Source organism: Pongo pygmaeus, chromosome 7 (genome assembly GCF_028885625.2).
Source record: "Pongo pygmaeus isolate AG05252 chromosome 7, NHGRI_mPonPyg2-v2.0_pri, whole genome shotgun sequence".
In the NCBI taxonomy this organism is placed as follows: domain Eukaryota; kingdom Metazoa; phylum Chordata; class Mammalia; order Primates; family Hominidae; genus Pongo; species Pongo pygmaeus.
In genome coordinates this window covers 67,927,775-67,942,794 of record NC_072380.2, presented here as the reverse complement: position 1 = coordinate 67,942,794, position 15,020 = coordinate 67,927,775, and the positions used below count along the sequence as shown (strand labels likewise).

Below are 15,020 nucleotides of genomic sequence, written 5' to 3'. Positions count from 1 at the left end.
CATAGAACTTGTGGCTTCTTTTTCTCTCTTAGTTAATATCTCTAGAGATCGGTCTTCATAACCTGCACCAACAGACGGATGCAAACATTGAATACTTCAGAATACATTTTGCATTTTCTTTGTATGTCGTTGAGGATGGACATGACCTGGGAATTAATTGAAAACAAGCAATAATCACATCATAAAGACTAATTCAAGAGCTCAGAAATTGTCCCTGGCCCCTTATTCCGCCTCTGCTTGAGGGCGCTCAGTGGCTTGCACCCTTCTCTGTGGACAGGTGGCCTGGTCTCTGACTGAGGAAAGCACTCATGGGGCAAGATTTCTCCCATAGCGATTGTTAAGGACAAGATAGACACCACAAAAGGTTTTTCTGAAAGCCTTTTGCAGAGAAGATAATGGGTGTGTTTAGAACATAAATAAAGAAAATAAGCAGCAGTTTTGAGAAATGACAGTAAACTTGAAATAATTTATCAAAATAAAAAAGTGAATAATCTAGATAACTGTGATTCCAGAGGAAATATATAAATCTAGGGATATTAATTTGTGTACTTTTCATTTTTCTATGTACTATACATTTTTAACAGGATTTAAGATGCATTTTTCAATAAAGTGCAAAGAATGTGAATAAATGATAATGAATTAAAAGCAGTTTGGTTCATATGCCATTAACCAGATTGGCCTGACTTTTGGAATTTAAAACTAACTCTTCTTTTCTTTTTAGGTTGCCTCTTGGTGCTGCCTTGGCCGTATTTGGCACCCAGAATGCTTCATTCTGTGACGGTCTATTAATAAGGTTGCCTTGCTAGAGTTTGGAGCAGGGCCTCAGGTAGGTGGCTTTTATCATTATATGGCATGACTTTCAAAGTGATTAATTATTCCAGTTCCTAAATACTATAAGATATAATATTAAAAGCTTTGAAAAGCATGCCACATAATAAGCATGCCACTTACAATCTTAGGGTCTATCAGTATGTACTGTGATGGGGACTTCAGTAATAATTGTGGTTGAATGGGAGGCTTGAAATACTAGCAAGGAGCAATCTTCCTCACTCTTTGCACAAAACACATAGCTGCTGTAAAAACTTAATTTGTTCCTGTTCCCCAGATAGCCCACAGATGTACTCTTAAGCTCTTCTTTCTCTAAATCTTGCACAGTGATACACTATCCCATGTTGCCCATATATATATATATATATATATGTATATATATATATATATATACTTTTTTTTTTTTTTTTTTTTTTTTTGTCTCCTGAGCGGGATCCTATTACCTATGGGCAGGTGGAGAGGAGTACTAGACTTGCTCACAGGGATGGGGCAGATGCTAGAATAAGGAACCCAATGCAACAATAGCAATTTGCCAGCATTGTTGGGAAGAGGACACACACAAGCTATCTAGATTTCCCAACCTGTAGGCGCAGCTCAGTGTCACAGAATCAAGGTGTAGCAATACTTGGAAATCCAGGCACACGTGGATTTGGTACCAGGTAAGTCTGTCAGTACGACCTTCAAGATAGGGTAGAGGTTGAGAGGCCAGGACCCCCAGCCCTAGGACGGGGAGACTGAAAAAAAACCAATGGTGGCTGTGACAGATACCAGGGGATGGGCTCCTGAACTCTTCACTGATGGCAGATGGGGGAAAGGAGGCCTTGGGCAGGGTTTCACAAGATACATGAACAGAGCTTGACGATCAAATCAAAGGTACACGAATTAATCGGGCTAAAATTTTCTATAAGAACAACATTCTATGGGTTTAAGCATCAACACCGTTAGCATTAAAATTTTAGCTATCTGTATACTATAAATATTTTAGCTATCTGTATACTATAAAAATTTTAGCTATCTGTATACTATAAAAATCTTTAGTGTTAGGGGTTATGGATTTTTTTTTCTTTTTCTACTTTACTGTAGTTTTTAAACTTGTTTTCAATGAAGTTGTTTTTTAGTAGCTAGAAAAAGGAAAAATGACTAGTTTTACTTAGCCAAACTAAATTTTTGCAGGTTTTCTCCTTTTTTATTCTCCTATATCTGTAATCAGTTGAAAATTTTCTCTGATATTTTAAACATGATCCTCACATTTTATTTTCACATGAAGGTTACCCTCTTTTAAAGATTTTGAATTTTACTTTGTTCCTTTTTCCTTCCCATAGAACTTCACTGGCTATTTCTAAATGATAAATCATGATCAATACAGGTTCCATGTGCTTAAGGAGCTATGGAACAGGACATTTAAAGCAGAAGTATTCTAAACGTCCAGGCTGGCTGAGTGCTACCCAGGTTTGTATCCGTGCTTGGTGGGCTCTGGGTAGCACGTGCCTGAGACTCCCTGGCTTTTGAGGTCTGCCGAAGCAGGTGACGCCTCTCCTGGGGACACAGAAGCAGTACGGACTCCTAGGTGGCGGTGGTGTTTTCCCTAAGTTCCTACCTCTCTGCCAAAACAAACTAACCATGTATTTCTCTGGGGCTTGTCTTCTGAGCTTGCTTTATAACCAATTTGAAATTTCAGGAGACCTGAAACATATTTACCTGCTAGCTTTGATTCCTGAAATTTCCTTAAAGGGACCTCAGTTCTGTTCAGCAAATGTCTATCAAATGTCTGCTACATGCTAGGGTGCTGACCAGGTGCTAGGGATACGAGGATGAATAACAGCATCCCTGCAGATGAATTTACTGTCGCTGGGGGAGAGACATGTCAGACAGGTCATTTCAAGAAGAGCTTTCCAGTCCATATTAAGGGTGAAAGGTTCAGAGAGGTAAGGTTTTCAAGGTAATGACCTTGAATAGAATTGGTCAAGGAATATAGATAACTAATCTCTTCTAATTGTTCCAGCCAGGAGAGTACATGGGGTCCTCTGGAGGCAGAGGAGAGAGCGGCTACCCTTGACATGACGGTTTTGCCTAGAACTGATCCTGTTTACCCTTAACTATGTGGAAATAAATAGAAATGGTTGTTTCTGGAAGTGATTTTATCCTGGACATGCACATGAGCATAACTTAGGGAGGACAGATGGATGGTATGTGCAGACCTGAACCAGGCCACGAATTCTGTTTTCATTACATTTTTTAGTGCTACTCAAGCATCAGCACATACACAATATTTATGCCATAGCACAAGCCCGTCTTTAAAGTACACTTTACTTTGAGATGGCTTAAAACTAGTTTCTGCTTGAGCTTTTATAGATAAGTAAAACTTATATTTATAGCTAAGTAAAACTTTCTTTCTTTAGCACTTTTCTTATAAAGTGTCTGATGTCTGTCTTTTTGTTTGAATTTATAGACAGATTCAGTATGGGTGCTTGACAGTTCAGACATGAAATCTGGATTATTCTGTATTTGCGATTTTAATAGCATTAGGCAATTTACTATACATGAATGGAGGCATGTTCTCCAGATGTTTAGGGTCCTTCATTGTGAACATTTTTATAGTTGGTGTCAAACATTTTTGTTGTACCCCCAGAAACTTAAGCAGTTACTGGTAATAAGATCAATAACTTACCACAATTTGGGATACATGCAGTTTTCAGATTGAGCTGACCTGTGGGCTACCTACTTTGTAATCAGACCCAGATCACCAATATTTTGGGACTGTTTTATAGAAAAAAAAAAAAGCACAGGAAATTATCTAAAAATAGAGTATTGATTAAGCAATCTTACTTTGCATTCAGATACAATTGTCCTCCTTTGCTCTCTGAGGCATCATTGCTTCCCTTTTGCACAATTTCTTTTTCATTTCCTCTTTGAAAATACTAATGGCCCTATGTGAAGAAAATGAAAATATCTCAGTGTTGTACCACCCATTGTATTTTTAAGTCTTTTTATTTTGATAAAAATACACAATCATAGGGAACCCCCCACCCCCACCCCACATAGCAGTTAAAATGAAGTGCTTCTAAGTTGTGGATCATTAGAAGGGAGCTTTCAGTTGGGCATGGTGGCTCACGCCTGTAATCCCAGCACTTTGGGAGGCCAAGACGGGTGGATCACTTGAGGCCAGGAGTTCGAGACCAGCCTGGCCAACATAGCAAAACCCCCATCTCTACTAAAGACACAAAAAATTAGCCGGGTATGATGGTACATGCCTGTAATCCCAGCTGCTGCGGAGGCTGAGGCATGAGAATCGCTTACACCTGGGAGTTGGAGGTTTCAGTGAGCCGAGATTGCACCACTGTACTCCAGCCTAGGTGACAGAGGGAGACCCTGTCTCAAAAAAAAAAAAAAGAAAGAAAGAAAAGAAAAGGGAGTTTTCAAAAGAGAAAAAAAAATTTTAACTTAACGTGGCATTTTTGCTCTATAAAATAAATAACCAAGGAAAATATGTCTGAATTGGGAGATAAAATTTGCTTGATACTCCTTCTTCATTGGGTTATCTGTTCATTCTCTCTGGCTACTCTAGAAAATGAGTGGCCTGAAAAGGAACATCTTGCTTGTACAGATAAGAGAACTGATATTGGAGTTTTCTGATTCCACTTTGGAATTCATTGACTTTTTCCTGTTGGTTCTTACAGACAAAAAGTTATGCCATTTTTCCCCTCACTTCTCACTTTTCAATTAGTTTTTATTAGCTGTATACTAAATATAAAACATTTCTAAACATCAGTAAGGCTAATTTTTATGGTAAATTTCAAAAAGATGTCCTAGAACTATATTTTAATGAATTGCTCAAGATGAGTTAAAAATATAAAACACAATAATTCAAAAAGGGCATCCTTATTTTTGATTAACTTTAGTTAACTATGACATCTAATTTAGGAAAGTAAATACTGTAGTTTTCCACAATCCAGTTATAAAATGCATTTTTGGGGACCTGCGGTAAACTCAGGCGAGTTAGGTGCATGTCTTGGCTATGTCTCCTGCTTCACAGTAGTTGCTCCAGCTCCTTTCTGTTCCCCTCTGTAGGGACCAGCAGCCCCAACTGAGAGTCTCGTCCTTCCTGCCCCATACCAAGGACTAATGCAGGCATCAGGCATGTTTTCACTTTGGAAATTTTTATTAGGAATGGGAGCCAGACTGATGTTATCTACTTGTATTAGTTGATTTCTTAGTATTAAGATTAGAGAATGCTTGTTTTCTGAGGCAAAATAAGTATTTTTAGATAACCTTTTATTACAATTGCTATTGTTTTAATCTAAGACTTTTCAAATAGCTGCTTAGTTTCAAAAAAAAAAAAATACTGTTCTATTAGCTTATTCAATTTGTTGGACCAAATTGTGTTCATACTACATTGTCTTTGACTTGAATATAGATACACACAGTTGTCCCTTGCTATCCATGAGGGATTCGTTTCAGGACTTCCCTGGGATACCAAAATTCACAGATGCTCAAGTCCCTGATATAAAATGGCATAGTATTTGCATATAACCTATGCACATCCTGCCATGAACTCTTCACATCGTCTCTAAATTACTTATAATACTTAACACAATGTAAATACTATGTAAATAGTTGTTATACTGTACTGCGTAGGGAATAATGACCAAAAAAGTCTGTACATTTTCAATACAAATGCAGTTTTTAAAAAATATTTTCAATCCATGGTTGGCTGAGTCCATGGATGCAAAACCCACAAATACAGAGGGTCACCTGTAAATTCTGTCTTATGTCTATTACGATGACTAAGCAAGCCTGTGGTCACTGTGATGCTGTAAGCACTTAGCTCTGTTTTAATTTTTTTCATTCATTCAACAGTTATTTTAATTGCCTTTTATGGGAAACAACAGTGAATAAAACTGGCACAACCTCTCTGCCCCTGTACCGTCTGCAGTTGATTTTTCATTCTTAGGTTTTTATAAGATAGTTTTTTTCCTGTTATTTTTCACTAATAAGTGATTTTACAGACCTATGGAAAGTGAATGCTATAAAAATTTACAAATTATGCAGAAACACCGAAGTTGTTTCTTAAAAATATTCTAAGTATACTGTTGCCCTTACTTCAAAACTGACTGCCTTCAGTTGGGTTATCTTAGTAATAGATTCTTTCACATTATTCAAAACTCTCTTGTGTTTCATACATGTAAATTACAATATTAAGAACTGGTAAGTTTCCTTTTGCAACCTACTTTATTTACTCTATATGAAAAACCTGTTTTAAGGAAATTTTTTGACATCTTCTGAATTACTTACTAAAGGCATCTTGTAAGCATACAGGAGAATAAAGCTTTGATGCTTGATGGTATTTGCCCTTAATTAGCAAAATCTATGTTTGACTTTTAAATATGAAATAATTATTGATGCAGGTAAGTGAAACAATTCACAGCTCTTAGCAAAATGATTATCAGAACTATGGAATTTAAAATAAGCAGTTTTAATACAGGCCTATTCTTTCGCTGGCATCTCATAGGAACTGATTTTAGTAGACCCTCTGATGTATGACTCATTTTGGCTTGTTAGTTTTTTATATGAGTCACTGTTTTAGAATAATGTAAAACATCGGAAGATAAATCTGAGTGTGTGTGCACAAAACACACCATACTCTCTCTATTGTTTCTGTATGCAAAGTTGCCCTGGAAAAAATTGCTTCTTCTGGTACCAACAAAAACTAGAAGCGTATTCTGAACTGCTGTTCATCTTAGAGTGATTTGAAATGGGTGTATGTATTTTCTACTTTGGTTCACAGTTCATCAGACCAAGGCAAAGAAGAATTTTCATCACTTGAAAAGCACAATAACCAATCTTTGTGAGTTTTGTTTTTTTTTAAGTAGAAAAGAAAAACATGAGTACAAAACCAAGTTCTGTTGCACTTTTCAGAATAGTACTCCTGGTGCTTTTTAAGTTTTTCTTAATCCTATACAAGAGAATATACAGATAATTTTATCTAACTTTTCAGTTAGGATTACATAAATACAAACTGTATATTTTTTATTATATCAATCCAAAGAATAATTTCTAACCAGTCCTGCTTTCTTTTTTGGGGGGAAATATTTAGCAGAACTTTGAAATTATTTGGCAACTCATAAGAACTCAAAATAGGTTCATTTTAGGGAAATTAAGAAATTAAAGATTATGTTTTGGGATAAAATAAAGTAAAATGATTGGCTGTGTTATTTTAGACTGTAAAATACATGGTATGGGTGATTTCTATACTATTGGAATATGTCACAATATACATAATTTTAAACTGTGTTGAAATACTTAGATGCTAAAGGTTTTTATTCTAAAATGCCATTGAACAATAAGCATAAAGATTTTATGAATGTATTTGAGAATGCAATAAAATTTATATGGATTGGAGAATAAAGGAAAAAATACATAAACTTATTGTTTACTAGTTAACTTGGGTTTTCAATTTGTTTCTACCCAAATCGTTTTCCACTCAGACAGATGTATTAGCTATTACTTTACATTAACAGTTGTTTAAATTATTTAAAACTGCCTTTATAAACTGTCTTTTAAACTTTTTAAGTCTTAAATTTATTTCCTTTTGGATATTTGGCAGCTCTAAAAGAGAAAATAGGCACTATCTCCTCTTTTGATCTTTTAAGTATAGTGACAGGATTTATCCACTTGCAAATTGGTTTGCTAACCTGCCTTGTCATAGAAAACAGTAGAATAAAAGTGAAGTCGCGGTTTTAGGGCATTCATCCCTTCTTTATCACACACATGCTGTCAAGTTGTTCATCTTCTGTGGGCCTCTCACCTTAAAATGGCAATGATGGTAAACACATCCACCTCTCAGATTCACTGAATTCCAGGGAGATAATAGAGATGAAAACACTCCACACGTGTCAGGTATTTATATTCTTAAAATAACATAATACACAAAATGGTCTTTCATATTCTTAATTACCCTACAAAAAACTCAGTATGTGCCCTGGGCAAGTAAGTATTTACAAAGTTAATGTTATTATTTTGTAACTTTGATGTGCAGAATTCCGTTCTTCCATTTATGCATGTCCTGTGCTTTACAAAAGAATGGAGCTTTTGCTTTAATGTTTAAAATATCTTTTATAGGTCTAAATTTTTGCTTTTCTTGTCTTTTAAACTATAAAAAAATGCTGCTTTCAGATATACCCTTGGCATTTTTACAATGATGCTTGAATGCCTTCTATTAAATCTTTTATTTAGACATCATCAAATTCTTCAAGTATGAAAGTGTTATTACAGGGGATATTTTTAGATTTGTGTTAAGAATCTGAAAGTTATTTTTATTTAACCTGTCATTAACATATCTGTTATTTTAACTGTTTAATTATCCCTTTATAATCATGATTTCTGAATGTTCATCTTTAAAATACTCTGAGTTTACTGATCTCTCATGCCTTGTGCTCTCTACAATAGGTGATTCTAGATTATTCTGCCTTTTGACCATTATTCTTTTCATGTTTACTTGTACAATCAAGAATTAACAGATTATTTTCTGTGTCTGATCTCAGTCTACTAATGATCATACTACTGATAGACATTATAAGCTACTTCAAGAGTTTTCAACAATGACCTCTTAAACCAAATGATGCTCTCTTCCTAACACCCCTGTCTTCTGTAGCAAATCTATATGTAACTTCTCTTGCATGCTTTTGAAATCTTAAAGAGTGCAGAGTTGTTGCTACATTTCAGCCATCCTTGCAGCATCCTGAAAAATAAATTGGCAGGTGTTGCAGATAGCAAAAGTGTAGCTCTGAGAGGCCCCCATTGTGCTAGTGTGCACAGTATGGGCATGAGTGGTTTCACCGGGAGCCTGTTGTTCTTTCGGTGGCTCCAGATGTACCCTCCGAAAGGGGCCTAAGATTGTCACTTCCATAATATTAATAAACTTAATAAAATTTTGATCATTTGGTTTATAAACAGTAGCCCTAATATCCATTTCAGTAGGTAAGTCAGATTTTAGAAATAAATAAATTTGGGAAAGAAGTGGGGAGTCATTCAGCATCACAAATTGCTATTTATCTAGGTAATACTTTTTATTTATGCATTTATTTGGTCATGTAAATGTGCTTAGACCTAATAAACATATGTAGTTGGTGAAAATTAATGCATGACTCGTAAGCAGAGTATGGAATGTAAGCATGTGCCATGAAACTGCAATTCTTTTATCCTGTATTTTCCATCATTTACATACCAGTTCCATTTAGAGGATAGTCCATTTTCACTTTTTTTTCATAGATTGGCCAAAATGGGAAGGATTGGATTCCACTCTCTTCCACGAAGAGTCAATGGGACTGGCTAAGATCAAAGTCTGAGGCTTTTTCCATCTGTAATCAGGTATGCATTGAACTAAAAATCACTGTAATTCTATGCATGCACCTTTAAAGTATTTGACTGATATGCATATTATGAATGTGGTCTTTTATTAGATTTTGAGCTCACAACCTTATCCTATAGTTTGAAATGCACCTATGATAATTAATTTGAGTTTTGTAATATACTAAAATAAAAAGGTATTATCAGCCATGAAAAAATTTCAGCTGGTCTTAGAAAAGTGTAATATTTGAAATCAGTGCAATCTTCATTGCTCAGTATGTACATCCAGAGATAACAGAATTCATTTGTTACTCCATATTCATTATCACCAATTTTAGTAACAATCAAATGTTTGTATACTGCATATTGGTGCACTTCTAATAATTTTTTTTAATAACTTAGAAGTTGTTTTTCTTAACTGGAATTCTTTGCCCATTATGGTTGGATTTTATAACACAATGGCAAATATGACCAGTCTTTGAAGTATTTTCAGATATTAGTTATATACAGGGATTTAGATACTTGCATTCCATGTAGATTCTGCAATTGGGAAATGATCAGTTTGTTTCCCACGATGTTCTAAATAGGTGCGTAAAAGTATCAAGTTAGGAAATCAAATAATGAAAATTAAGGTTTGTTTCCTGCCTTGGTAGAATGCCTTATACCAGTTTATAGTGTCATTACTGGTCACAGCAGAGTAGCTGTTTAGATATTTCCGAGGGAAGCAGAGGAGCTAGCTTTTGAATGAGAATATAACAGAAATAGAGCAAGAAGTCCTTGAGACCCAGAAAATCTAAAACAAAAAGAACGTATGTTACCGTTGGTAATGTCAGTTGCATTGTGTTAATGTCACTTTTAAACAGCAAGGCGAATTTTTAGACCATTTGAATAGCACAAAGGCCTTGCCTGTATCTACCTAATAAAGACATATACTTGAAGCAAGTACTGATGAACTTACCCATATGCCTTACTATGTTAATAAAGTGAGTGGATAATTGCTGTATTTTGCCTGTTTAGAAACAGCCTTTGTATTAAAATAAAGTTAGGCCTATTGTAACATACAGTTAATTTTACAAAAATGTAGGTATTTAGAGCTCCTGCGAAAGTATAACTGGAATCCGTGAAAGTCAGTCTAATAGTAGCTTGGTAGTAGCTTGGGACAGCAAGTGTCAGTGTCAGTCTGGTGCCAAAACACAGGTGATATAAGGAACTTGGTTTTAAAAGAGGTTGCAGGTATTATTTCTGTGGTCTCTTAAAAGTACATCACAGGCCAGGTGTGGCGGCTCACGCCTATAATCCCAGCACGTTGGGAGGCTGAGACTGGAGGACTGCTTGAGCCCTGGAGTTCAAGACCAGCCTGGGCAACATAGTGAGACCCTGTGTCTACAAAAAATAAAAAATAATTAGCCAGGAATAATGGCATGTACCTGCAGTCCCAGCTACTCGGGAGGCTGAGGCACTTGAAGATAGCTTGAGCCCAGGGAAGTCAAGGCTGCAGTGAGCCGTGATTGCCCCACTGCACTCCAGCCTGGGTGACAGAGTGAGACTCTGTCTCAAAAGAAAATAAGTACATCACTCAACTAGCCTTTATAAACGTTGAGGAATTGGATCTTTGAGGAGTTGGTTTTCTTACCCTAGAAACAGAGTCGATAATATTTACTGTTTTGTTGATGAATTTTTAAAGGTTTTAATTCATTTTTAAATTTTTTGTTTAAAAAGATATACTCCTTGCTCTACAATATGTACATTTCATTCTTTTTCACAGCACCAATAACACATTGAAACTCTGACACACCTTTTTACCAACCTTAAACACCTCTTTGATGATGTGTTGTGTGCCATGTCAGAAGTCCACACAGGTCTGCTGCACACGGGTTGCAGGTGTGTCCAAAGGCCAATGCCCTCAGCTCTCGGGGATGCCTGCTGACTCGTTTACCTACTAACCTCAGTGTGCCTAAAATTTTTGTGATGTGAAAAACGATGAGGAAAATTATATTAACCGTGTCTTTCTCCCAAAATGACAAAGAGCCATGCTCTTCACCTAATAAAACATCAAAAGGTTTTACTATTTGAAGAATTTGTATTTGTTAGGAAGATGAATCATTTCTGCTCTTGACTCAGGAATCCCTCAGAGTATGATGACACTGGTATAATGCATCACTTCGGGTGGTGCATTCAACTCTTTCAGGCCTCTAGTGTCTGTCCGTGAAGTACCTCTTCCAAAGACTCAATGGTTCACAAGGTGCCTAAAAGAGTTTTCAGTTGCTTATCTCTGTTTTCCTATAATGCAGTCTGACTAGAGCTGACATGCACAAATCAAACTGATTTTTAGAGACTGAAATATTTGCTGAAACGTTTTTAGTCAGATTTTATGTTCTCTCACCTTTTGTAAAAATTGAAGCTTAATAATGCCACTTTTTAGAGTCATGTTTTGATGCTTCATGAGAGTTCCTGAAATCACTACTGCTATGCCTAAGTAAAACATGTGTCAAGTGGAATTTCAGGGTATGTATGAACTGTTCATTCTGAGCAATGCATTTCTATGTATTTTGACAAATATAAAGAAACCTATGGGGTTTCTAATGTAATGTGATGATATTACATTAGACCAGCTGAATCCATTTTATTGGTTTCTTTTTTAATTCAAAAGCATCACATAGCAAATAAAATTTTTAAAAATTGAGTTTAGTTACAAACTAGTTGTTTCTTATTTTTTTTTTTCCAGTCCCTTTTTGCTTTCTTTTACGACCACATGAAACTTGAGAAGCCACCTAAAGCTATATCATTTAGTGGAGTTGGGCAGTTCCCAAGTGTCCAACAAGAAGGCCTGGTTTAGGCTGCGATGGCCACTGTCATTCCTGGTGATTTGTCAGAAGTAAGAGATACCCAGAAAGTCCCTTCAGGGAAACGTAAGCGTGGTGAAACCAAACCAAGAAAAAACTTTCCTTGCCAACTGTGTGACAAGGCCTTTAACAGTGTTGAGAAATTAAAGGTTCACTCCTACTCTCACACAGGAGAGAGGCCCTACAAGTGCATACAACAAGACTGCACCAAGGCCTTTGTTTCTAAGTACAAATTACAAAGGTATTAAACTCTATTTGTCTTTCAGATTATATTTTCTCTTATGTTGGCTGTTTGAAGCCATTGTAAACGTATGTATTTGTATACACATTTTTCAGCTAATTTGCAAAGAGGAAATGTTAAGTAGATTAGACATTGGTTAGTTTTTAGTATTCTAAATCACATACTTTTATGTGTTAGTGTCTTTGGACTTTTTAAAATAAAATGCTTAATGAGTAGAATTTCCATTTGTAGAAAGAAATTACAACAAGAAAAGGGTAAGGACGTTTACGTGAGTATATTCAGTCTTGCTCATTTGCTTTTGTAATGATGGCTGGAAACCAGCAAAAACTAAAGTGGCAACTTAAATGGCTCAAGTTTTGCAGTAATTAGGTATATTAACTATCCTTGTGGTATATATTAAGTTAAACAGTTTCCATTACTAAGGGAATTCTGTGTTAGCATAGTAGTTTAGCTTCCATTTGAAAAGTGAATACATGCCATTTTTGTCATAATAACTACTTATAGATTACATCTGTGTTTAAAGGCACATGGCTACTCATTCTCCTGAGAAAACCCACAAGTGTAATTATTGTGAGAAAATGTTTCACCGGAAAGATCATCTGAAGAATCACCTCCATACGCACGACCCTAACAAAGAGACGTTTAAGTGCGAAGAATGTGGCAAGAACTACAATACCAAGCTTGGATTTAAACGTCACTTGGCCTTGCATGCCGCAACAAGTGGTGACCTCACCTGTAAGGTATGTTTGCAAACTTTTGAAAGCACGGGAGTGCTTCTGGAGCACCTTAAATCTCATGCAGGCAAGTCGTCTGGTGGGGTTAAAGAAAAAAAGCACCAGTGCGAACATTGTGATCGCCGGTTCTACACCCGAAAGGATGTCCGGAGACACATGGTGGTGCACACTGGAAGAAAGGACTTCCTCTGTCAGTATTGTGCACAGAGATTTGGGCGAAAGGATCACCTGACTCGACATATGAAGAAGAGTCACAATCAAGAGCTTCTGAAGGTCAAAACAGAACCAGTGGATTTCCTTGACCCATTTACCTGCAATGTGTCTGTGCCTATAAAAGACGAGCTCCTTCCGGTGATGTCCTTACCTTCCAGTGAACTGTTATCAAAGCCATTCACAAACACTTTGCAGTTAAACCTCTACAACACTCCATTTCAGTCCATGCAGAGCTCGGGATCTGCCCACCAAATGATCACAACTTTACCTTTGGGAATGACATGCCCAATAGATATGGACACTGTTCATCCCTCTCACCACCTTTCTTTCAAATATCCGTTCAGTTCTACCTCATATGCAATTTCTATTCCTGAAAAAGAACAGCCATTAAAGGGGGAAATTGAGAGTTACCTGATGGAGTTACAAGGTGGCGTGCCCTCTTCATCCCAAGATTCTCAAGCATCGTCATCATCTAAGCTAGGGTTGGATCCTCAGATTGGGTCCCTAGATGATGGTGCAGGAGACCTCTCCCTATCCAAAAGCTCTATCTCCATCAGTGACCCCCTAAACACACCAGCATTGGATTTTTCTCAGTTGTTTAATTTCATACCTTTAAATGGTCCTCCCTATAATCCTCTATCAGTGGGGAGCCTTGGAATGAGCTATTCCCAGGAAGAAGCACATTCTTCTGTTTCCCAGCTCCCCCCACAAACACAGGATCTTCAGGATCCTGCAAACACTATAGGGCTTGGGTCTCTGCACTCACTGTCAGCAGCTTTCACCAGCAGTTTAAGCACAAGTACCACCCTCCCACGTTTCCATCAAGCTTTTCAGTAGGATTCTGGGACATGGATTCATTACAGAAATGTATGTGTAGCCGTGCCCTAGATGACCATTTTTATTTTAGTGCCTACTTTAAAACAGTATAAAAATTTCTGCTTTTGTATAATACAAATTTTCATTAAGCCAGTATAAAATAGAAACTAGCTTTTAAACTGAGCTTTGGAACCATTTGTGTTCAGTTAAGTTTACCTGGGTATTTTGTCCTGATTCACTGCCAATTGTCACATTTTAAGACTTTTTTTTTTTTCATATAGGAAAGCCATTATTAGTAGTAAACTTTTACAAATCCCATTTTCAAATTACTTTTAGATCTTAAAATTTTCATTTTTGTCTAATAACAGTGGCTCTACCTTTTGACATCTGGCTCATTAAAAAATTTAGCAATAGAATGTAAATTGTATAAAATGTTTGTGAATAACTCAAGGGTTTAAATTTTCTTACTAGCTTCTAAATGGATTAATAATCAAGTGCTTCAAATGAATTAAGAGTCCAGTTTGGGAAGATAACAAATGTTTGTTAGATACACCATAATTTCAGATCAGTATATTCTGAAGACTCGCTATTGTCTGGCTAAAATATTTGCCATCTTTATTATGAGCCTTTAAGGAAAACAAACCCTAAACACAAAGCATCAGTATTTATAGCAAAAAGAGACTCTGTTAGGTGACATGGCATTTCGTGTCACTTAATAGTTGGCCCTAAATTAGTACACAGGATATTTTGTCGTGTTTCATCCTTCTTAACATGCTATCTTTTCATTTAATAATAGTCTAGTGTATGGCATTGGGGTCTTCAGAGTCGATATATAGGTAGATCTCTTTAGTCTTTTCCATCTTTCACATCCAAGGGGTGGGTCAAGTGCAGCCAGCAATTTATTTTCATTGTTGGTCCACGGTTAGTCCATAATCTAGAGCCATTGTGGAAACTGCAGCCATGAGTTGTGTTTATCCCACAGTGGATTGACTCAGCCTC

General features: G+C 36.4%; 1 protein-coding gene across 5 annotated transcripts in view; it reads left to right on the top strand.

Annotated features, from left to right (window-relative positions):
- Positions 1 to 14,437, top strand: part of PLAG1 (PLAG1 zinc finger) — a 45,481-nt gene extending 31,044 nt beyond the window's left edge. Inside the window, exons 2-5 of one of the 5 annotated variants that reach the window (XM_054499181.2) lie at positions 722 to 826; positions 9,097 to 9,195; positions 11,900 to 12,258; positions 12,782 to 14,437. In XM_054499181.2, coding sequence (XP_054355156.1) covers positions 12,017 to 12,258; positions 12,782 to 14,042 — 1,503 coding nt within the window. In that variant the 5' untranslated portion in view covers positions 722 to 826; positions 9,097 to 9,195; positions 11,900 to 12,016 and the 3' untranslated portion in view covers positions 14,043 to 14,437. Of the gene's footprint in view, positions 1 to 721; positions 827 to 9,096; positions 9,196 to 11,899; positions 12,259 to 12,781 lie in introns of those variants that run through there. The other 4 variants (XM_063668783.1, XM_054499182.2, XM_054499183.2 and 1 more) reach the window with 4 other exon arrangements.
- Positions 14,438 to 15,020: the final 583 nt, after the last annotated feature.